At 38.8% G+C, this 25332-nt stretch overlaps 1 protein-coding gene across 1 annotated transcript in view; it reads right to left on the bottom strand.

The window, feature by feature from the left end:
• Positions 1–3657: 3657 nt before the first annotated feature.
• LOC134855327 (REST corepressor 1-like) overlaps positions 3658–25332 on the bottom strand; it is a 55485-nt gene continuing 33810 nt past the window's right edge. The window contains exons 2-9 of the mRNA XM_063871823.1: positions 17161–17319; positions 17004–17096; positions 16869–16931; positions 16406–16745; positions 10989–11424; positions 10693–10773; positions 9582–9824; positions 3658–4286 (exon numbers count right to left, since the gene is read on the bottom strand). Of these exons, the coding sequence (XP_063727893.1) occupies positions 3855–4286; positions 9582–9824; positions 10693–10773; positions 10989–11424; positions 16406–16745; positions 16869–16931; positions 17004–17096; positions 17161–17233 (1761 nt within the window). The 5' untranslated portion in view covers positions 17234–17319 and the 3' untranslated portion in view covers positions 3658–3854. The remainder of the gene's footprint in view (positions 4287–9581; positions 9825–10692; positions 10774–10988; positions 11425–16405; positions 16746–16868; positions 16932–17003; positions 17097–17160; positions 17320–25332) is intronic.

Genomic DNA, 25332 nt, shown 5'->3' with positions numbered 1-25332 from the left:
AATTTATTTATCTAGATATTTTATTAAACTTTCCTTTGCACTTAGAAAAATTTGAACATGCCTTTTTCACTACAAAATTTCCTCAGTGAGCACCAATATCCCACGATATGATAAATTAGGGGTTGTGCTAACAATGTTATTAATCCCAAAAAAACATACTAACTTTCAAAGTAACTCTTGTATATCTCGCTGAAGTGGCTCTAGAAAAAAAACAGTAATATTGCAATACAGCAAAGAAAAAATTGTGTCATGAAAGCTGTGCTTGCATCTTTTTTCTACCGTTTTTCATTTATTTCCGCAAGAACTTTGAAACATTTGAACCTTATTTTGGAATAATTAAAAATTATCTAACATAAAAAAGAGTTCAGACAAGATTGTACAAAATAGAATAACAATTACTTTTTTTTATTGAGAGGCGCCAACTAATAACAGCGCCTCAACTCTGTTTTCTCCAACAAATAACAGGCCATAACGATGGCACGTTCTCAACTTAGGAATGTGAGCTCTAACAATAGAATCGCGTTGGATTGCCATTTGAAACAGAATCGCCTTTTTGTGCTGATTTTTCTAATATCCTTACCTTAAAAGTAAAAAAAAAACAGAATTAAATTTTCTCGCCACTATGAGTTAAGTTTAAAAATTAGAACAAAAAGTTAAGAAGACCAAGTGAACTAACTAGATAGTTTTTTAAATTTGAATTCAGATATTTTTGAAAGTATATGTTCAATGCGAAGCTAATCTTTAGCAGCAAGTGAATTTCAAAACCCCACGATACGATAAAATAGGGAGTTTGCTAACAATGTAACCAGAAAAGTAACCTAGCTTTTAAAGTAACAGTTCTATATCTGCTGAATCGGTGAATCGGGCTTAGAAAAAATTAGCCGTGAATTTGCGGCGCAAAACAGAAAAAAATGTATCTTTGAGTTTTTATTAGCTCTAATTTTCTAGCGTTTTTCTTTCTTCTTAAAAAGAAAAAAAATCCGATTCTAAAAACAATTATCCATTATGTAAAAGAGAGTTATTTCAGAAACGATTGCGCAAAATAGAAAAACATTTGAGCGTATTCTCGTGAGCAGAGGGAATATTTTACCACGAACTCATGAGTTAATAAAGAATCATGACGAGAGCAAGTTCCTGGTTCAGGATTGTTAACATAGCAGTTTTCACGCATCGGGTTACCCTTTAAGATACTTGAATCCTTGAATACTACCCATTTGAATATGTTAAACCTAGAGTGTAAGTTTGTTTCCAGGAAGGGAAAGCCAGAAAAAGTACAGGCAAACAACCAACAACCAGTCAATTTTATGACAGCACTTGTTTTCTAATCAAAAATAAAATGCCGTTACAGTATAACTATTGAAAATTTATATCAGAAAACACAATTATTTTGATGCTAAAATACATTGACAACAGTATTACAATAAAGATTTAAAAAAATTGTTAATGCGTCGAAAAAAACCAAATCCATACAATTTTTTAGGTAAAACTACAGAACTGTTTGTTTTCGATGTGATTTTTTTATGGTGATATTGCTTGTAAAATCTGATTTTTTGTTTCTGTTTACCGATGCTCAACCACATTAGTTCTTGTCCAAATTTCTAATTCAAAGATTTGATGGTGTTCTTGTATTGATTAATTTTAAATTGTTAGGGTGAAAATTGCTTTATTAAGGTTATTTACAAAAGAACAGATGTATGTTATGCACAGTTTTACTATTGAAGAAAAACATCATAATTTTTGTTAATGTATATGTTTATGCTTCCTAGTCATAAATATGTTACAATTTTGTCTTCAAGCATTTTCTTTTCTAAATGTTCTCGAACACCGAAAACTTCAACTGGCATGAGGTATATAGAGATAATGTTGAATAGCATGTTTTGAGAGTTCAAAAACTTATCGGAGAATCAGAAGCGATTATCAAAAATCCTCAGAATTACATCAATATTTAGCTTTCAGAAATAAAATCAACATCTTTCAAATTACATGATCTTATGCGGTACTGATTAAAACTATCTGCGCTATAAAAAAAGCAGCTTTGACATTCAATGTATATATTTTTTATTGTTGACACAAAACTGAAGAGGAAATCATTAAAAATAGATTTAAAATTACAATTTTAGCATTGAATTTGATTTTTCAATTTTTTCCGACGAAAATTTGCTGTTGGTGTAATAAAATAAGAGTAATTACATACAATTAGTGGTCGTTGTTATTATAATTAAACCTTGGCGCTGAAATCAAATTCAATTAGTAGATCCATTAAAAACAAATTCCATGTGTCCAAAAAGGTTAGGGTTTTTTTTTAAACATTTTTCGTTCTTTTGTTTTTTTGGCGAGTCGCGCTCTCTAACTTTTGTAATAAAACTGTATTGTAATGACTGATAAATTTGAAATTGTTTCATTTTTTGAAGCGCTTGAGAAAGGGCAAAAATATTGTTTTTGCTGCCGAGGAATTTATTTTACGTCTCTTGGTTGTTTTGATTTCAGAAGACAATTTATGTTTTTGACGTAATCTACATTTCTTTTTAACGACAATTGTAGGAAAAAAATTATACAAGCTGGCAGTTCGCTTCAAATCAATATGCAAATGCAATATTAAGCAAAACAGGTCCATGAGGTCTAACAAGTATGCACTAGAAACCTGCAAGGGTCTAATTTACAGATAACATGCAAACGATATAAAAATTCGCAATCAGTTGTAAAAAATCCTCCGTTATTTCTGTGACGAGGACAAAACCAAAAAGTAAAAAAATTTATGTGTACTTTGAAGTTTTTGTAGAAGTTCTGCGATATCCATTTTTGGCCGACTGACCTTAAAAACTTTCTAAAGGCGCCAATCTATACTAATTTTGAGGTGGGAGCGCGCGCCGTAAAAACGCAATTTTTTAGTCGATAATATCAAAAAAGTGCATAAAAACGCCTTTTTGGCCTGTTTTTTCTCAAATTTGCCTGCGGCGCAGAGAATATTGTCATATTAGGGTCTTAGTAGTGTTTTGGGAGAGCTCAGAAAATCAATTTGTTGGTCGACCTAAAAAGAAGGTCAACAAAATTTCGACCCAAAAAAACGCGATTGGTCTGTTTTACACAATTTTTCCTGCGGCGCAGAATATTTGACCAAAATTTATTGATTTGGAACAGCTCGGGAAATCAATTTGGTAGACCTAAAAAGAAAAAAAAGGTCGACAAAATTTTCGAAATTTTTTTGAAAATCCGCCTCCCTTCCTCGAAAAATTCCTAGATCCGCGCCTGAGCAGAGTACTTAGCATTTCAAAAATTTGCTCCTTTTTATCGGTACTTAAACTATTTTTTATAGTCCTTGCCCAGTCATTTATCAAACTACAAAAACTAAAGCAATAACCACAGTTCCAATTGTTTGCAAGGTTATTTAAATATGCAAATTCAAAAAATTGAGCCAAAGCACTGCACAAAAATTCCTTGTTCTAAACACTTAATCAAAAATTGTAGGCAGTATACTCCGAGGTTTTTCTTAAAACAACTGATTGCTATTATTTTATGTGTGTATAATTTTTTTTGAATTTTGATGCCCTTTGAATTCTTGCTTTTCAATTATTTTTGCTTGTCAATTCGATGTTCTTTGTTTTCAAATTTGCTGGCCAAATTGTTACGAAAGTTGAGAATGTTTCGGCTTTCTAAAGACAAAGTTCTAGACAGTAAATTAAAGTGTGTAAATTTATAGGCTAATTTGCTTAATTATACCAAATCAAAGCACTATTTCATTATATAATTATATTCTCATTTAAGTTTCACTTAACAATTTTAAAGTTAGCCTTAAAATATCAAACTGTTTTCAGTTTAAAATCAGGAAGGATCAATCAAAGAGTTCTGTTTTTGATTCAAGATTTGGTCGGGAAAATCTCCATAATATCATCATCAGGTTCCGCGATGTAGTTTGTATTTCCATTTCCGTTGACTTGACTAGACATAATAGTTCCATTAATTATTCTGCTTCCGTTCGATGCAAACTGACTACTCGGCTGATTATGATTTAAATTATTTCTCATTCCGTTAATCGAAGAAAAGCGTACAAAACCGTTTGTGCTATTCGGAGGTTTGGCCGAGTGTCCATTCGTGTGGTATCCATTCATGGTTAAGCTGCTTCGATTCCGGACGCTGAAATCGTAAGGTGGTGGGGGTGTGTTATGCCTGGCTGCACTCGATGGTTGCTGATTGATACCTGAAGGCTCTGCGGTTGCATTGTTAACAAGATTTGAATTAATTAATTGTACATTGCTGTTGCCTACACTCGAGATAGAACTTGCGCAGGACTGAAACATCATGAAAATTGAAAGTTACGTCGCTGAAACTCATATTATGAACAAAAATGAATCCAACCAACTTCACAATATCTTTATTACAGTTCAATCATACATATGAAACAGAGTTCGAGGGACGAACTCTTGAAATTAATGGGGCAGAAAATTTTTCCTACACGTTCCATACTTTTTACTGTAACTTAAATACAAGCTTGAGCTAGTCTAGAGCAATTCATTCAAAAAGAAAACTGTTACAATGTACAAAAATACTTTGTAGAAAAATACTGCGGAATCGATTTTAACGGTGCTGAATATAGAAAAAACGCAGTTGAAAAACCGCAACTAAAGTCAGCGAACAAAAACTAATTATACTTTATTCAGAAGTGCCCGTTAAATGTGCATGACCCAGGAATTAATCTCTGTCTCAAAACCAAGTCGAACCATAAAAGAGTCATAGTTAGATTCGTCGGAAACGTTTTTGAAAATAAAATTGCTGTTCAACTTGGTTTTGAATAATTTAGCAACTCTTTGAACGAAGCCATTTTAAAACAGCTATTTCATCTAAATGAGCCCGAGAAACGCTAGCGAACTTTAAAAATGTTCCGGAACAGTGAACGCTTCTCAACTTTTCGCAATTTATTGGAGCTATTTGCAAGTGAAAAAAGAAATGAAAGTCAAACCGCGAAAAGTCAAAATTAAGCGTGATTTTGCTGAAAAAAAACGACAAAAAATCAACACGACCTATACAAGTGGATCACTACGCTCAGTAGTGTGCCAAAGTAGGAGCCTTTGGCGCCGATATAGCCAATTTTTAGGGGTGAGCGCGCGACTTTTATGGGGGGGGGAGGGGGGCCCAAAAAATGCTCGGAAAATCAAATGGAAAGCTCGGCAAATAGTTTTTTCGGAGCGCTCGGGAAATAAAAAATTTCAAAACCGCCCCACCCCCTGAAAAATTTCTGCACACGCCACAGACCAAGTTCAATATAAATTTAAAACGAACACATTGTTGTTCACTACGTGCATTAGCTCGTACAAGAGATCTTAAAGCTTAAAAAGCTAAAAAGAGCATGTAGCATTGTTTCACAGCGACAAACAATACCTGGATGAAAATTACTCTCATCAAAAAGAAAGTCATTCATAAATGAAAACATCTGAGATAACACCAGGAGCGTATTCACCTGGTGGATACTATTTTAAGCACCCATTAAATACCACACTCAACTTGTGATACCGTACAAACATAGCAATGCAAGCTAGCAGACAAAAAATGGAACAAAATGTAGTCGAAAAAAGGCACATGGGCAAAGCAGAGATTCGCACCATTGCGATACAATGAGAACGAAAATTTGCAGAGCTAGCCGAAAGCCAGAAGTCGAAAAAAAATAAAAATGCAATAAACCACCTTAAAATTGACTTATGTCTCGATTCGAGGACAACCTGTCGCGAAACATGTTTGCTAGTATTAAAAAAGCAAAAAGAAAAAATTCATCGAAGGGCTACCACGCAGAAAAAGTTTCGCTAGACGCCCGCTTTTACGTCCTCCCAGAAGTACGCACACAAAACACACCTTGTTGCGACGCTCAAACGACGTTAAAATAATCAAATAATTCGATATAACAAGCCGAAACCATTGACACCGAAGAAACCTTTAACACGAGAAAAATATTAATAGAATTTAACTAATAAAAAAATTATTGGTGATTTTTCCTAACTGAAATGGAATTGATCTTTCTTATTCGTTTCAAACTGAAAGATCACTTCCCGATTTTTGTTTACATTAGCTGGTGAAACATGACCTTTAGTCATTGGTTCGAGCAACTTTGTGCGGGTGATTTACCATATATATTTGATCTGAATTGCTACTGGAACTATCACTCAAATCTCATTAACTCACTCCTTATTAATCAACCGTTTGTCGCTGCAATAACCTTGATAGGCTATGAGCCAAGATGCCCAATCACGAGTGAGAAGTCAGGAGTCAAGATTGACTGTTTGGTCAAACTAATAAGGAAAACAGCTGAGATTTGCAGTGGAGTTGTGACAGTGAAAAAACACAACTTGAAATATACAACTGATCAGTTAGAGAACTGCGAGAAGAGAAGCAGGCCAAAACTACTTGGAGATAGACGATTGATCAGACAGAGAAGTGCAAAGATAGAAGAAGGGCAACATAACTAGTAGAGACAGGCAACTTTGACGACAGAAGCAGGGCAACACAACTTCTAGAGACAGGCAACTTTGACGACAGAAGCAGGGCAACACAACTTCTAGAGATGGACAACTCTCGCGATAGAAGCAGGGAAGCACAACAGAGAAGAAGAGAAGACGGTCAAAAGCTACACGAAGGGGCACTGAGTGAGCACAGCAGTGGAAGAAGCACTACACTATTGATAGTGAAAGAAAACTGAAACAAACTGATAAATTACATGTTTGTAAAAGTTGCTGATTTATACTCAATTTTTGCAGAAGGATAAATTCTTTCGTACGCGGTTGCTCGAATCCGACACGAAATCAATCCAAAGAATACATTGTCATTTAAAGAAAAAGAAACTGATACCCCAGAATAAAAAGACGAACTTCTATTTTGCTAATAATATATATATATATATATATATATATTACCTAGTATGAAATCTGAGGAGGGACCTTAGCTTTGCTAATTTGCTGATGTGTTATTCGGTACGCACTCCGTTAGGTTCCAAATCAGATTTAGGTAATCAAATATACTTGAATAGTTGTATAAGCGGGCGATATTGATGTTTATAGTATATGATTTTGATGCGGGGTCATTGAACTTTACCTAGGGCAATACTTCACTTTTTGATGTTTGGATTGGAGCTTAACCTTTGTGTGAGAATTAAGTCGAAAATAAGAACTTGGACTAGGAAAGAAATGTCGAAAACTGATAGGATAGTTTTTTCGGGAAAAGAAGATTTTTCCTACTTTGAAGAGCAATTCGAGGCACGAATTTTTCACTTGAAGTTAAACAAGATTTTAGACGAGACAGTTGATTATAGAAATTTCATGCCAAGTTTAAGACCGAATGCAAGCAGTGATCAAAAACAAGCTGCGATAGATAAAGGAAAAGAGATTTCTGAAGAAAAACAGTTGCATATCTGGTACGAACTTGTGCAGGCTCTAGATAAGAAATCAGTTTTGTTTTTGAGACCTTGTAAAGGCAATGGTAGCAAAGCTTGGGATGTTTTACGGAAAAGGTTCAAGAGTTTTGAAAGCCCAGGCTGCAAAAACTAATCTCCGAACTTACAACTTTGAAAAAGAATAGCAATAAAACAGTGATAGATTATTTGACTAGAGCAGAGGAGATTCAGTATAACTTAGAACAAGTGAACGAAGGAGTGAGTGAAAAAATGTTAATTTCAATTATTTTGAAAGGACTTCCAAAACAATTTGAAACCTTTTCTATTATAGCTAAGTTTAGTAGAGATGAGGAAAGTTTAGATGAGTTGAAAAGAGATTAAGTGAATTTTGACAGCGAGAGACAAGTAATTGAAAAAGAGCATGCTTTTAATAGCGAGAATAGAGTTTGTTTCAAGTGTCATAAGAGAGGACAGGCAGCAGACGAGATAGTGTAGACAGAGCTGGAAAAAATCAGTGCTATGAAAGCAAGGAGTTTGGACATACTGCAAAATATTGCCAAGCAAAGAAAAAGTTCATTAGTAAGACTAAGCGAGAACAGCAGAACCTAGCAGCTGAAACGGAGGCTAATTTTAGTTTCCTGAGTGGAGTGTTTCCGGGCTAGAACTTAGTGTTTCCGGAGCTACCAGTAATATGATTAAGGATTGAGTTATGTTTGTTAGGTTAGATAAGAACTTCAAAGAATCGTTTAGCAATGCAAATTTCTCAGAGTCAAAAATATAGACAATAGGAGAAGTACCTCAGGGTATTGTTTTAAACTCAGTGACAGTTATTGTTTAAACTCAGGTGTAATAAGTTGTTCTAGCAGACTTCAGCGTTGTGTATCAACTTCAACAGCCGGAGCAGAACACAATGCTGTGGTCGAAACAGTAAAGGAAGGAATTCATTTACAGGGCATACTTAGCGACTTAGGCATAATTTGTAATAGGCCTTTAGAAGTTTTCGTTGATAACCAAGCTTGTATTGCCCTTAGTAAACCCTCAATGAACCACGGAAAGACGAAGCATTTTGCCATAAAACAACACTTCCTTCGAGAGCTAGTTGAACAGAAGAAAGTGACATTAACTTTTTTACTAACAGCTAACATGCCTGCAGACGCATTGACGAAAAATTTGGGAAGATGCAAAACTGCATTTTTCCGAGACATTCTACTAGGAACCACCTAATTTGAAAGGCGGGGTATTGGTGATTTTTCCTAACTGAACTGGAATTGATCTTTCTTATTCGGTTCAAACTTAAAGATCACTTCCCGATTTTTGTTAACATTAGCTGGTGAAACATGACCTTTAGTCATTGGTTCGAGCAACTTTGTGCGGGTGATTTGCCATATAAATTTGATCTGAATTGCTACTAGAACTATCATTCAAATCTCATTAATTCACTCCTTATTAATCAACCGTTTGTCGCTGCAATAACCTAGATAAAAATAAGGTGAATCAGCCGACAGAATTAAGGCCGATACCCCATAAACAGAGAAAAATACACCAGAAAAGAAAATCAGTACATGCAAGCTATTGGTGGTTATATTAAAAAATTATACATTTTCAAGTGTCTTCTAATTTACTCATTCCGTGAACAAAGATATTTACGGGAAAAAACTCAAGTAACCGTTTGCTATACCCTTGCAGAAAAAATGATTACAGAAACTTTATAATTTTGTCTCTTATGATGTTCAATTTGAGTAAATTATGACCAGAAATACAATCTCGTCAGAAATACAATCTCGTCAGAAATACTATCTACCAAAAATACAATCCATTAATTAGAGATTAGCCCAATAATTAGCCCAATTAGGATTTTAGCTCAATAAAATCCCCTTTCGAAACTAGAAGTCCCCCAGTTTTTCTAGCAACTTGCGCTTTCAGTATCGGAGAGCGATATTTGCCTTCCTTTAAGCAATTGAATGAATTTGAATTGAACTTGAAACTGAAAAAATGCACAACCAAATAAGTGTCTTTCACTTCGTTCATTGACACTTTTAAAAACCAAGTCAAATCGCATAAAAGCAAATTAAGTAACATTGTTTGAGATTTTCCACAAAAAAAAACAAATTCTTGCAAATTAACAATTAACCAAGCTCATTTATATGAATAGCGAAAATACAAATCACTTTTAAAAAGATATGCATAATTTCAAGTTCCAAATACTAACCAGGCCAGACGCATATCTTTCCAACTTTTCCTTATCCAATAAATCATCCAGTCTAAACTTGATTCTAGCCTCTGGAAGAAACTGTTCAATCTGCTGTGCGGTCTTAGTTCCCATGATTCCAGCCAGTAGTTCCAGATCACTTATTCCCAGCTTCCGAACTGAGACTAGGAAGAATTCAGTTTCTCTGGGCGCCCATTTTGGTGTTTTCTGCTGTCGTTGCAGGGTTTCAAAAAGGCGCTTGCACTGAAATATACCACCCAAAATTGCTTCTCCTCCCAAAACTTTATAGTTCACTGAAATCAATTTCGTCATTAGCGACTTAGATACCTGACTGCGTATAAATTCAATAATCAAATGTACAAAACATGGAGACATAGCTAAATATTGAAAGTTTGGATGTGACGTCACGATATATGGTTTATGCTAGTGACTTTGGAAGATTAACGCTCGGATCAAAACAGACTGTAATTAGCATAACTTTCGCTTCTACATTCAAAAAAGAAAGCTACCAACAGATAGAATTCTCATACGATTATCTGCAAATATGTCACTGTTTGAGCAATTTTGCTAGCCGATAAATCAAAAAAAGGGCGGCGCGCATAAATCGACTTACTTCATCTTTCTGTCCGTAAAATAAAAGTGAATAAAAGACTATATCAAGATCATGAAAACCATGCTTTTATTAAATAGTGATGATTGTTTTGTTGATCGAATAACTTTGTTTGACAATGCATTGTTTGATACCTTTGCTTTATGATGCATATACGCTTCAATTTAAACCTATGACTCAAAAAACGTTTCGTTTTTAGATCATAGGCTAAGCTAACTTCGCCTACAGAATTTTAAAAAAGCCGAAAGGACCTCTAAAGGTCCTTTCCAATTCGAAGCGCACACAATTGAATCTCAATTGTGAAAAACGAACTCAAAATTTTTCGTAATGTAATGAAACATTTCATAGTACGCAAATTAAGTACACATGTTTTTCGAGATTTACGTCGTTAATATCGAGCACTTAAACTTTATCGCATAAACAAGTTCCGTAAAAATATAAAATTTTGAATGTTTGTGAGGGTGAAAAAGATCACTACCATCCGCATTAGTCAAAACCTACCAATCTTGAGTCTCTGAAGTGACTCTTGTCGTTGGGAAACTTAGTGAGCGCCTCAGTAGTGTCTCGTTTCAACTGCTGCAACTAAACACGACAAACATCTTTCAGAGGCTATTCGGTCATTGTACTATTATTGAATTAAATTACCATCTACTAGGAGAAACTTAACAAATTATTGACTGAAATAGTTAACAATTGATTCAATATTCCGAAAAATTATGTGTTAAGCTATTGAGATACTGAAACAAAATTGTTAGAAAAAAAACAAATGGCAGAGAAATAAATGTACTCAAACCAACTTCCTGATGCAACTGAATCTTCCTGCGTTCCATTTCATCTTTAATTTTAGTCCAATTTGGTGCGTCAGCTACTAGTTTTGTAAGTTGCTTCGTACTTAAAGACATATGAGCTGGCAAACTAGCGAAACTATTGGTTGAAACATTGCCACTGGATGACGTTGTAGCCGATTGTTGCCCATTTAGAATACTTCCTTTCGAGTCCAAAGAATTCTTTTCGTCCTCTTCGTTGTCATCGTCTATTACGATCAAATCTGTGACTTTTCGGTTTAAAGTCAGGTGTCTGTTGTTTTTAAGGTCAAACATGGAGTTTTTGTGATTGGGTTTGAACTCTAGTAGGTCGTGTTTTGTTACTCCTGATGACGTTTGAGGCTGGTCGGTGTCTAGTCTTCGTCGCTTGAGGGCAATAAGATATTCGTCGTCTTCAGAATCCCACCAACTGATAACACAACAGCTTCTTACTTACAAAACCAAACAAGAAAGTTAACAATGATAGCCGGTTGCTGTGCAAGTAGTACAGAATGGTCCGATCCGACAACCTTCATGAAAAGTATAGAAGAAAAAAAACTTTTCTATTTCATCTTCAAATTACTCGTTTTTTGTAAGTAATGTTGTAGAAAAAATAACACAACCGGTAGAGATTTACCTAACTGGTCATAATTGACAGGGGTTGATTTCAAAAATGAAATAGAAGAAAAAAAACTATTCAAAATCGAACTTTTTTTTTCTTATTTTTTTTTTGCACAGTGGTTTAATTTATATCAAAAATAATACTGCCGAAAACGCCGCGAAGATACTGCGGTAGCTGGAAAACGACTGTTTCAAACCAGAGTTGAATTGCAGATGATTTACTTAGAAACTGCGGGTAAAGAAAAAAAGAAGTTAAGGTATTATAATCGTATCATTGAATAATTGTATAGATGAAAAAGTGCTTTGTTCGCTCCAACATTGCCTCCCCAATGATCTTTAACCAATCCTTGTATATTTTCAGAAGGCGCGTATTTCTGATGCTGAAGGGGTTGATGCGGGAAAATAGCTAGTGCGGTAGAAATTGGTGAAGGAGCAGTGAGTGTCGTCGATAGATCTGCTTTTTTCAAGTTTTTGTTTTCTACAAGGTTCTAAATTCTTTGTTTCATAACAGTAAAATACTCGCTTTACACTTTTTTCAGAATTCTGCAATCAGTTTGTGCAAGTAGTTGAATCTTTTTAGGGGTAATTTTTCATCTTCATTTAGCTCATTAGTGGGAGGATCAGCTACAGTAAAGCAATTGACTAGACTTGAAACCATATAAAAGCATCAATGGAGTGAGCTGCACAGCTTCTTCAGCATCAACCGAAATTGCTGTTATCGGCCTTGATTTGAGCCTAGTTTGTATGTGACAAATCAGTGTGCATCTTATCCAATTATATTGTCTTTCGTTTTCTGATATAAAATTTAATTGACTTAACAGCAGCTCCCCATATACCTTCGAAACTTGTTGCTCTTGCCGATAAAGGTGTCCTATTAAGCCTCGAACATAATCAGGGAGGCTTTCTATCGTAGAGTGAGGACGCAAAGCCATCTAAAATGTTCTCGTTTAGGTAGTCATTCGATGCGAGTGATCAGCCAACTTTTAGCAACCCCTCGTCTAAATGAATGCATATAGCTGAAGAAGTATTGATGCCCGGCTAATGACTGGGTTCATTTGGATCATTTTTCGTTGAAATGCTGCTCTTGAACCTCTCGTACAAGAAGGTTCGGTCCTAATTTTCGAAGCTGATTCCGATCTTAATCAAACTTTCCCGATGCGCAAAGTTGTACCCCAAGACCACCGTTTCACCCTTTTGTCGGACTCGGCATTCAGTCCTCGTTGTTTTTGCTGCTTGCATAATTTCCTCTTCACTAGCTACCCGATTGACAAGGTGATTTCGTCGAATGACCGTTTGAACTCGTTCTTCTGTTCATTTGCTTCAATAATTGTAGGTTAAGATTGAAAACAAAATTGATTTGTCTGCAACTAAGTCGGTCCTGATCATATAATTTGCAAGCTTTGCATTTCAGCTGCAGTTACTGGTCGAGTTTAATTTCGGCTGTTTCAATGAGTAGGAACGTGTTTCTTTGGTTGTCTAGTCATACATAGCTGCTTCAAAGGCCATCTCCAATGCATCGCACAAATGATGAAAAACGACAAGCCGAGAGGTATCCATAGCTAAGTACCGAGGCATATCTATGGAAAATAAAAGACTTGAGCTGTCTACCCAATGTTGGGAAATCTTAATTTCCATCTCATTCCGAACCTCCATCGCCTTTTTTGGAAGAAGATTTGGCATTATCGTTACAGGATTTACTGGTAAAGGGATCAAAACTCGTTTAAATTGCTTTCTATCAACCGGGAAGTGATCGTAAGTGATCGAATGTTTTCGGGCGCATTCACTGAGTTGGTTTCAATCAATTTAGAAGAACTTCTTAATTTGTCTCCACTTTTTATTGCGCTTTAGCATGACAAAGGAAATGAACAAACTTGAAAGAAAGTTAATCTCTTTCGTTCGTAAAACCGATCGGAAAAGATTGAAACACGTTTTGGCTCTTTTCATTAGTTGATTTTTGAATTTTTCACTAAATTTCAGACGATTTTTACCAAAATATGTCTTGTGTGGAATCAGCCTGATTGTTCTAAAAAAAATTACCATAAAAAACTCGATAAATCCTCAATGGGACCTGGTTTTATCATAATTTTTCAGGTGGATTTTTTAACAGTTGGAAACATTTGCACAAAATTAGCCCCTTTTGAGCTAAGAATAGTTCTCGAAACTGAAAAAACAAAAAAAAATTAACTAAAGCGTCGGGAGTTTCATTAGGAATTTAGTGAAAACTTTTTCTTAACTTGTTTGATTCTTGTCCAAATCCAGGCGACTCATTGAGTATCTGCATGGTCACAATTCATCAAGTCCTGATTCCCTAAAGTTAGGGTTTTCATGTCCTTAAATAGGCTGAAATTGGCCACATTTTGAAATTTTTGGCAGCAACTGATAATGCTTCGAAGTCAACGCTCAAGAATTTGGCTGGCTTGATAAGGAAGAATTGTGACAATGATTCCACCATGAGTAGAAATTGCGTTTTTCTGAATCACTCCAGATATGCGCTCTGGAGATTCTGCTGATTAGATACTGAGACGATGCATGGCCTGTAGGGTTATCACATTCAGCTGAGCGCAATTACCATTATGCGCCCTGAAGTGATGAGCTCGACCGTTCGGAGATCGAAATTTGACGTTCGCTGTGATGACTGAAGTTCACGGAAAAACTCATAGACATTTGGGGAAGAATTGTGATGACTGAAATTCAGCTGCTTGAAGAACATCTGTTGTCGCTGTTAGACGAGGAGTTGATTACATAGAACAGACATGAAGATTTGTTTGAAGCTTCTTTTGACATGTCTTCCACAGGGATGTTGAAGGAAATTGCTGGATTCCGTGACTAACAGAAAAACAATTGAAGCACATCTTATTGTAAAAATCTTTCGTTCTGATGGTGCAATCAATCAGAACGAAAGATTAGATTGTCAGAGCATATTAGATTTTAAAATAGGGCAACGAAGAGCCTTTCTTCTGACATAAAATCTTTTTTGTCAAGATTATGTGCAGCTCACGCTCAGATTTGTGAGGTCTAGCATGAAATCCTCGAACCTCCAAAGACCTGACCAGGTTGTCTAAAAATACCATCAGTGGAACAAAGTCAAGAGCTTGACACAATCCCAGGATACAGAATCTCGAAGTAGAAAAGCCACAATTCGTTTTCAACTAATCTTTCGAGTGTCTTGATCGATTGCGAAGTCAAATTAATGATTGAGTATAGCTGACGGAGCTGAGAAACGGTCTCCGTTCGAGCTGCAGTAAATACGTGACTCATTGACAAAGAGCTTCCGAATGATAACTCGATCATTTTTATGTACCTGCGCACGCATGTATGGCGCTAACTAGCAGAAATTTTCTGTCGTCTCCAAGCTCATGGTGTGTTTAAAAGCATGGCTCGTCAATTAACACTGAGACACATGACTTTCTGAACCGTAGACAGCTTCTCATTTTCATGGACAGTTGACCAAAACTGATCAATGAAGCTTGGCCAAGCAGCGAAATCGTCACTCAAGCTAGAAATATTGATCTGTGAGAACCTTGGTGGGATGCTTGTAGGTTCGATCTGCTTAGTTGCAAAACAGTTGATAGGCTGATCCAATTCAACTATAATTCTCTTTGCGGCATGTAAAGTTTGGCGACCAGCCTTTTGAGACTCTTGAAATTGACGTTTTGTAGTAGGCTGACACAGTGAGCTTAGGTTATGGAACGGACCAGACTGAAAACTTCGCGATAGCCGGAAAGCAATTGTATCCAACCAAAAACTGAACAAAAATTAATGAGTTAATACATTTGCAGGGAAGTGACATTAAAAAAATTCTTGAGACACTTAACATACGTTTTGATTTAGGCTTACATGTGAACAAATAACCATATCAATTAACGCGAGCTTTGTTTGCTCCAACAAAGTCACTTTACTCGTACGAAATGAGAAAGAATCAAAGTTTTCAAACAAGATTTTCTCGACACTGAGACATAACTTCGGAAAACTTTTATGTAGTTTAAAAGATTATTGCTAAACCCATTCCTATAATGACTTGTGGTATGTGATTTAGCATGGAATGCTGAAAAAGCCTAAAGCACCCCGAATACAAAGTTCTTTCCAAAAAATAAACTCTCGGAAAATCTTTTTTCACTGTGCAACATGATAAATTAAACTGACCCGTCTCCTTCTTGTTTGTTTGTCATTTGATTTTTATATAGTCACAAATAGTTTTTATTATCTGTTTCTTCCAATGATAATCAAATGAAATCAAATCTAGCAAATTTCGCTGATTCACTGCTTCTTCTATTTCCAAAATTTCTTCACGTACAACTTAAACGCATTTTCGATAGCTACGCAGTCATTGTCGCACCATTTATTGTCTATAGAACGGTATTTCATAAGTTCTCGAAATGCTTATTTGGAAAGCAACTGTATCAGAACACAATTCAATCAAAGGTGATTTAATTTTTAAATGCGGGTTAATAAAATGAATAAATTATAGGAAAATTAAAATGTTTTTATTTATGATTAAGAAAGAGCTTTACGCGCTCAAATTTGGACTAAAACTCAAAAACGTTCAAGTTTGTTCGATCTCGGCACTGGGACAACTTTTTAAGAACTTATATATATTAACTCGACCCATTCCGATAAATGCTTGTGGCACCTAATTTTGCGTGGAAAACAGAGAAAAAACCTATAATATGCGAATACAAAAATCCTCTCCGTTTTCAAAAGTCGGAACAATTATCGCTTTGCTCAAAAAGTATCAGAAAAACATCTCAGAAAAATATCCTTCACTGAGCGACATGATAAATGAAACTGACCTCACATATCCGTCTTGTTTGTTTGTCATTTGGTTTATATATTCTGTCATAACTGTAGTTTTAATACTCTGTTTCTTCCAACGATAATAAAACGAAATCACATCTGCCAAACTCCGATGATTCACTGCTTCTTGCAATTTCGAAAAATTCTTTCCGTGCAACTTAAATGCATTTTCGAAAGCTACGCGGTCATTGTCGCACCATTTATTGTCTATCGGACGATACTTCTTAAGGTCTTCAGTGGCTAATTTGATATCAAAATTGTGGAAAGTTAGCATGGCTAGAGCTTGTTCTTCGGTGAAATGGCCGAACTTGGAAATCCCTTGTAGATACTCGTTTACTAAAAAAAACAGTAAACATTAAAAGCAAAATACGGTAGACTCAATGAAATCCTGAAAAACTAAATCAAAAAAGCAATCACATAACCGCATCATTGAAACACTTTTTGCTAAGAGAGACTCACTTTCTGGGTCTGACAAATGATGCGACGAGGGGGACCACAAGGGCTGGCACAGGTCTACAGTTTCTGAAAAATTTAAAATTTGAAAACAGCGCAAGCATAATTTTATGAGAAATAATCATGTTTCAATCAAGTCACCTATGTATTCTGGAAGGGTCTCTGGTGAATGAAGATTTGAATCAGTCGCTTGAAATTCGGCCCCGACTTGTACGCTCCTATCTGATGCAGTGCCTGAAAAATGTTGAGTTGATTGAAAAAAATGATTCTAACCTCTCAAAATTATGTTTAACTTCACCTGATCCCTCATTAGCTACACTAAGAAGGCTTGCATTGAAAGACAGCGCTGCAGGATACTCCATTGCACCCATCGTAAATTTCGTTCTTCAAAGCATTGCGCGTCTCAGCTCGCTTTAATACTGTTTAACATTACTCCTTGCATGTACAATTTAGAACTGAAATTACCACCAGTCTCTGCAACGATTAATTGCAATTGTCTCTTAAGTGGACATAGGCAAATGCAGTCAAATAAATCAGGTCAGAATGTATCATGGTAACCGAAGCTACTGACAAACCTTAGGATGGCCAGCAATGACATCCTCTTCGCATGAAGAACAACTGATGCTCAATGAGCTATGCGTTTCAAATTGTCTACAACTTATTGAAACTACAAGTACAACAGGAAAGAGCCTATACGCACTCTTATGCAACAGACCCCAATCAATTATCAACGTAGTTATCGATAACCAAAAGAAGAGCCTATTTTCATCCGAATACCCACCTTTTTATCATCAGAAGTGTAATACAACGCGGGTATGACTAGGCGAGTGTCCGTGCTACGGCTAAGCAGGAATTAAACAAATTTCAACATTTAAATTGTTTTTCAAATTCAAATATAATACGCGCTAAAGTAGTCTCAAGCATTTCCGCTACAGTAGTCTCCTGTTTTTTCTGCGCAGGTGTTAGTTTTTTCAATCTGGCTGGATTGATTTCCAATTATCTGACTCTACACTGTCAGACGGTTGGAAATCATCTGCGACATTTCCAACCAAATGATAAATGGTTGGAAATGTCTATAGGCGACTTGATCTATGTGGCTAAATTACAGTTGTTTAAATTTGATTGGTTAAGAAGTTTTAGAGCCTTTTTAGACATGTTTCTCATTTTTCAGATCTTTGATCGTTTTGTAAATATTGTAAAAAATTTTAATCTTGATGACACATTCGCAAGTCGACAGGTTTGGTACTTGAAGTTCTGTTCGCATTTGGCTTTCCTTGGACGTCTCACCTGAAAACAAATTTGCTTATTTTGTAACATTCGTCTACTGCAGTCACACATGAGGCTTAAGAAAAATAGGCCCTATAACCATTGGCTCAAGAGTCAGGGACACTATCTCTTGTGTTTTTCTACCTCAAATCAGTCGGAGCCAATTCGGTTCGTTTGTGACATGAGACTACGACCCGTTACAGCTTAAAGGCTACTACTAAAATATCCCCCCACTCTAGAATTAGGAACGTCCCCATACTTAGGTTTCTAGATACCCAAAATACATGAACGCCGTTAAAAACCGGGTCGGAACAATCCGCTTAGTTACTTTTTATTGGACAGTGGAACTTTGATCCATTTCAGATGGATCAACCTAAAACTCGCCTTATCTCAACATAACTATCATAAAATACACTCGAGAAATTTAAATTGAGAACTCACATGTCGATGCGCTTGAGTATGAGGAGTAATTAAAAGATGAGCAGCTCGAGAATCAAATAATATAACTAAATAAGTTTGATGCTAATTAGTTTTAACAACAGAAGTAAGTTCTGTCTCAAGAATCAAAGTTTCTGCATGAACCATCGGGACACTTGAGTTGTCCTCTCTTCCATTGAATGTTCACTCTGTTCCGTTCGAATAATCGTCCTTTCTCAATAATTATTCGAACGGAACAGAGTGAACATTCAATGGAAGAGAGGATTTATTGTAAATAACATTTGTAAATTGATGTTTTATCGTCATTTAGAGTAGTTTATTGTAAAAATCCTGACGATGCACATAGTTGCGAAAACGTTTGAAATTTACTTTTTAGCAAAAATTTCTTCGTCCTTTCTCAAGTATGTGTTCTATTCTCCTGTTTTCGGGATAAGACAGCTCTACTCTCTTATTATTTCGTGTCGAGAAATTGCGAATAGCAATTTTCTGCCTTTTTCTTGAGTAGTTTCCCGCAATTGTTAATTCGGTCGTTCTGATTTTTCACTTTTTGTTTTCAGTTGGTTCGAGAAAACTGAGCATGACAGGCTCCATTCGAAATTTTTAAAATTAAAACTTCACTCCAAAATTACGTGTTTCTCAAGGTCAAACCTCCAGACATGACCGACTGGCACATACTCCCCGGACTGGAGATCGATGTCCTCATCGCGTGTTGTCATCTGCCAGTGAGTCCCAGAGAACCGAGTGTTGCTCAAGATACAGTGCCAGTGGTCATTTACAGAAGTTTGCATCGGACTTAAGTTTATCTACCTTCCAAAATTCACAACCATATAAAATTTTCACACTATCGCTAAACAGCAATCAAAATCTGCACACACCTGCACCCATGAATCCCCGCTTTTTAAGCTGGTAATTTTAAAATTTCTTTTGTCCTATTCAGTCTGGAAAAGAGGATAGCTCCATTTGCTCAGCCACGTCCAGTAGCCGAAGCGGAAGGACACTCCTTTGATGTATCTTCCTGATTGTTTCGTTCAGGCTTCGCACTTTTGTGTTCATCTCCACTGCATGTTGATCCGCTCCCATGTTGTAGGGAACGGTACATACCGTGAGATTGGCCGGATCCATTTGGCTCATCTTGTCGTGCAGCCTTGTCAGCTTCCTTGCTTCCCCCCTGGACACGTCGTTCGTCCCGACCATCAGGGTGACCGTGTATGCACTTACCATCCTTAACATCTCAAGTGTCGCTAACATCTGCGGCGTTGCGGCTCCGGCGAAGCTCAAGATTCCCGTTTGCCAATGGGACTGGATCCGGGTCAGCACCCGCAGCAAGCTGTCCCCAATGATCAAGTGAACCACGCCTTCAGGCACTCGCGGATGCGTGAAGTACTCCACCCAAGTCGCGTCGTGGAAGCAATCTCTCCTCTCCCTCTGCGCCGCGTTCCAGTCTATCCGATTGTGCTTGCGATATCTCCCTTCCGTATTCTTCTTGTAGCTCGAGATCACCACACTCCTGACAGGTTGCTCCCCCACGTCGAGGGTAAGTCCGCTCTTGCCGGACTCTCGCGACTCCTCAGCTGTAGCCGCTTGTGCAACTCTTTCAATCGTGACGAGCAGCCACTCACCTGACTACTACCCGGGGTCGAACTCGGTGTATATCCAGGCAACGCGACGTCCATCAATGGTCGTATTACTTGAGTCTCCAAACCACGCAGGGAGGACGCTGATTCGGGCGGTATCCATACCTCCAGCCCCTCGTTCATATGTTCCTGAGCCGCACGATCGAGGTTGAATCGTCCCTTCGACCTAGGAGCTTCATCTACTTCCATGCGTGACTCTGGCCTTGAGCCAGTCACTACCCGTTCTTTGGGCCTAGCCCCTTTCTGCATATCGAGCTCGCGTTGTTGTCGCTGGATCCTCTCAAGTTTTGCCTGATCTCTCTCGAGAGCCTGCTTCAGCTGTTCACAATTCGCGGCATTCTCCCGCACCCTTTCTGCCTGTAGCTGTTCAGCTCTCATCATGTCCAGTTCTCTCCGCGCTTGATCCCTCTCAAGCACCGCTTGATCCCGGTCGAGGTTCGCCTTGTTCCTTTCCCGCTGGGTCCTCTCGAGTTCTCTCTTCATAGCACTGACGTCCGGATAAACTTCCCCCGTCTGCTGTGCCCGTGTTATCGATAGTACTTTACTCGTACTCTGGCTCGTGGACCTGACTGATGGTCTGACCGGCAGTGGGAATTCCCCCGCGCCATACTCCGTATTGTTGTTCAGGCCAGGGTTCCTCGCCAAATCGAACCCCCTTATCGCCCCATCCACGTTCCAGGACAGCCATCTGGTTTGTTCTTGATTGGACACTCCATCAGTGGTGTAGCCTACCATCAAAACCGCTTCCGTCGCAGACTCCCGACACTCGCCCTGTTCCTCCAATTGGAGGATGGCATTCAGCATCACTGCCATTCTCTCGTCCACTTGAGTATAATCCAGGTCCCTCAGCCGCCTGTACAATCCGTCAAGTGTGGGCTTTTCCAGAGCCGATGGCATGGGGATGGCATGGACTTCCAGAATCGATCTGTCATTTCTGTGATCTCAATTGAGTCCTTGAGTATTAGCAACTTGAGTTTTACCTGAGCAACTTGAGTTTTACCTGAGCAACTTGAGTTATCTTTTTGAGATATCGTTTTCTTCCTTCAATTGAATAGTCAATGTGAGTTCAACAAATCAATCTGAAAATAACACCCGATTTTTTAGACCGACAAGCTGTGTTCCTAACCAGAAAACCCCATTACTTTTATGATTAAAAACCCTCTCCTTTTCGCCCTACTAAAATAGTTCAATTGAAATTTTCTAAAAACATGCAGATACATTTTATGTTTTAGCACCATCAATCATTTAAAATAATAATTGTCATGCCAATCACCCCTAAGATCCCTTACCTGTTTTGTACCCCAGTACCTAGCTCAAGACTCCTCCCTCACACCCGACTCGACACCCCCGTGTACCCGACTCAGGCGATGCTCAAGTAGTACTTCTTATGAAGATACACCACTATCTCAGTTTCTGCAAAGACTACATGTAGGATAGCGTACAATTCCCTTGGGCTCAGTTTGCCCCTGTTTGGGTCATACACCGGCATTGAGACCTCTGTTATCCCTCTTTCAATCATGAAGTCTCGTAGTCTTGTTAGTGCCAACATTACGTGTTCGGGATCAATTGTGTTCCTATCATTGACCCTCGTCACTAGGAAGCACAGGTATTTCCCCGGGACTTGTGCTACTGATGGTGGGAGCGCTGCCATCCCTCCCAGTCCTGGTCTCTGTCTGAACAGAAACTCTACGTTCTGGTATTCTCTCTTGAAGTCAGCTTTCAGTCTTGATTTGAAACTCATGTCTGCCGTGATGCAGATCGCGCTCGTTCTGTTTGACAGGATGAAGTCACTATCTGTTATCATGATGTTTTCCGAGTACTGATTGGGTATTTCAAATTTCGTTTTGAAATTCCGGTCTATGTTAGGCTCTGGCTCTTGTTCTTCCAGTTCCAATTCGCTTGTTTCTCTCACATCCTTGAGCTTCTTTATCATCAAATTTTCGGTGTGGGTAAGTCCTACCCCCACTCCCCGGACAAAAATATTTATCGACGTCCCCGTCGATGTTGTCGGGTCTGAATTGTCCGGTGGAATGTCCAGCGGCCTGTCTGTCGCCGTCCAGCCGAAGAGAGGGTCTTCTGACTTCTTGTGTTTTTCCGCTGACACGTCGACTTGCTGGATACTCTGTCCTCCATGGCCTTCGTCTTTGACGTCGCGTATCCACTCTAGTATCCTCAAGTTCGTGTTCTCCCTCCTCTCTATCTCGCTCTGTTCGAGGTCCGTCTCCATTTCTGGTGTCGAGTAATCTTCCTGCGGATAGTGTCCACCATCATCAATGACCTGCCATTCCTCTTCGGCTTCCAGTTCGCCTGCACTCAGTAATTCCTCGCCCAATTTGTCTGGCTGTATCTTGTCAATCAAGAAGTCATCCCCGTATCTGTTGTATCTCACACCCGTCCGTTTACGATTGCCAGTTCTGGTTCCCGGTGATATTGGTCGATCTGGATCCATCCACTTCGGCACCTCATCTTGCTCCGGGTCGTTCCAGTCTTCTTCTGCAAACGATCCTGCTTCAGACTCCACCTCTATCTTTTCATTGTCGTCCAAGCTCAAGTTTTCATTGCCATCATTTTTCTCTCTGGTGCCCTTTTCATTCACTTCACACGCTGGCTCTACCACCAGGTACTCGAGACCCTCCATGTCTTTCGGTAGGCACCAGTCTTCCGGGGACGGGACGTGAGGCTTCAGATTTTCGTAATGTGCTGCTCGCCCAGTACTCAAGCGGTAGAACCGTCCTTGTTGATGTACTTCCGTTATCATGAATGGTCCCCTCCACTTCTTGAGTAGTTTCTTTGTTCCCTTGGGCGGTATGACATTTTGAAAGACCCACACGTACTGGCCCACTTCATATGGTTTTGCTTGTAATATTTTTTCGTCATATTTCTTGCGTTGTCTCATTTGCGCTTGCGCCGTGTTCCTCCAGCATAGCTCGTTTAGCTCTTGTTGTCTTTTGATCGCTTCCTTCACATATGCCTGAGGCGACGTCCTCTTCCCCTCGTATTCTGGGTAGAAGAATGTTAGAGGCATCGCCCTCTCCCTGCCCGTCAACATCATGAAAGGACTGATGCCCGTCGTTGAGTGCTGTGTACTGTTGTAGGCTCCTACTACCTGTGGCAGGTATTTGTCCCAGTCCGTCATGTATCTTGAGCAGTACACCCTTAACATGTTGACCAGTGTCCTGTTCTGTCTCTCTACCAACCCATTGGTCTGTGGATGATAGGTCGTCGAGTGTGCTTGAGCAATGTGCGATCTCTTCATCAATTCTTTTGTCAAGTCCCCCACAAAAGCTTTGCCGTTGTCCGACTGGAAAGTCATTGGCCAACCATACCGCGATATCCAATGCGTTATCAAATGATCACATGTCTCCTCGGCCGAGGCTGTTTGGCACGGGACCACTTCCGCCAACTTTGTGAAGTGATCTATTATAACCAGTATCTGGTTATATCCCGACTCTGTCATGCAGATGTTTTGATGGTCTATCTGCACCACTTCATTGAACTCTGAGCTCTCAACGGACTTGAGGGGAAACTTCATCTTCCTTGGGTCTTTTACCTGGAGACATGCCAGGCAGGCATTCACCCATCTCTCGCAAGCTTTTCTCATTCCTGGCCAATCAAACCTGTGAATTATCCTTTGTTGTACTTTGTCTATCCCCTGGTGGCCCATCTGGTCGTGTGATCTGAAAAGCACCTCCGTTTGGTACAATTGTGGTAGTATGATGAGGTTGTGTTTGTGTAATATCTTTTCCTCATCTCTCCTCTTGCACGCTACCACCCCATCAGCTGTGTGATAAAGTAAGTCTTTCTTTTCTTTATAGAACTGGCTCAAGATCTTGTAGCTGTCTTCCTCAAGTTGCCCCTTCTCCTTGACCCCCGACTGGATCCATTTGGAGAGGTTACTTGTCATTTTGTCATTCTTCTGGGCTCTTATTAGGTCTGACAGCCTATATCTTGCCTTGACATGCTCCTTTAGCGCCATGATCTGTCCATTCATCTCACCAGGGCTGTGGATGTCATCACTCAGTTTCACGCATATCATCATTTTCACGATTTTCATGTCGTCTTCTGGTACCAGATTCGTTCTGACGTTTGAGTTGCACGATAGTTCCCTGAATGGCTTTCTTGAAACCGCTATTCTCTCAAGTTCTTCACCACCTCTTATCTCTTGTATGTCCAGATTGTACGTTCCTGAAGATGGGTCAGTTTGTAACTCCCTGTCGTGGTGCCTTGTCTTCTCTTCCGCTAATATCATGCACAGACTGTCTTGGCCTTCGCTGCTCTCATCCGAGTCTTCATCCCATTCTTCACGCTCCCCGGACAATTTTCCTTTTCCGGGTTCCTCTTCTTCTGTGAACCTGGACCACTCCCCGGACTCTTGATCTAGTCCCAGGTGTTCAGTTCCTTCTTTGAATGTCACTTTCTTTTTCCTGACTTTTGTCTGCTCCAGAATATTTTCGGGGATTTTGTCAACTAGTGATCGCACGACATCTTTGCTATCAGTGACGCTTCCTTTTGAGGAGTCAGTATTGTTTGCTGTTTCTTTTCTCCGAAGTATAGTTAGTTCCGGTCCCTCCTGACCCTTCTCTTGGATCACGGGCTTATCATCTGATAGTTTCTCGAGCAACCTCATTAAGTCATCATCTATCTGTGCAGCTCCCGCTTCTACCTGGTTAAGATCATAGCCTTTTGCCTTAAGTGTTTCCCTCACGATCTTCGACTTGAGTATTACCTCTATCGGGATCCTTCTGTTCTTCTTCAAGATGGTTTTTTCAAGAGGCTCTTTTGGTAATTCGGGATGATCTTCAATCGGTTTGCCTGATTTGTCCAGCCATCTTGTGAGTGGAAGACTGTCGTACGTTTCCTTGTCCATGAAGGAGAAGCCCTCTTTGATTTCAGGTCTGTCTGCCTCTCTTTGTTCTTGTCTCTCGTAGAACTCCGTCTTCTTACTCAAGCTGTCGGCATTTTGATGTTTATCCCGTGTTCTGTGCTCAATTACCATGTTGTATCCGTCCAAGCGAACTATCCACCTCCCAATGTAACTTTGGTCCATTGAGTACGTTTTCAGCCAGCTTAGTGCTCGGTTGTCGACTCGCAGCTTGAAGGGCTCACTGCCTAGGTATGCCCTGTATTTCTCG

This window comes from Symsagittifera roscoffensis, chromosome 10 (genome assembly GCF_963678635.1).
Source record: "Symsagittifera roscoffensis chromosome 10, txSymRosc1.1, whole genome shotgun sequence".
NCBI lineage: Eukaryota > Metazoa > Xenacoelomorpha > Acoela > Convolutidae > Symsagittifera > Symsagittifera roscoffensis.
This window is presented reverse-complemented; position numbering and strand designations above follow the sequence as displayed.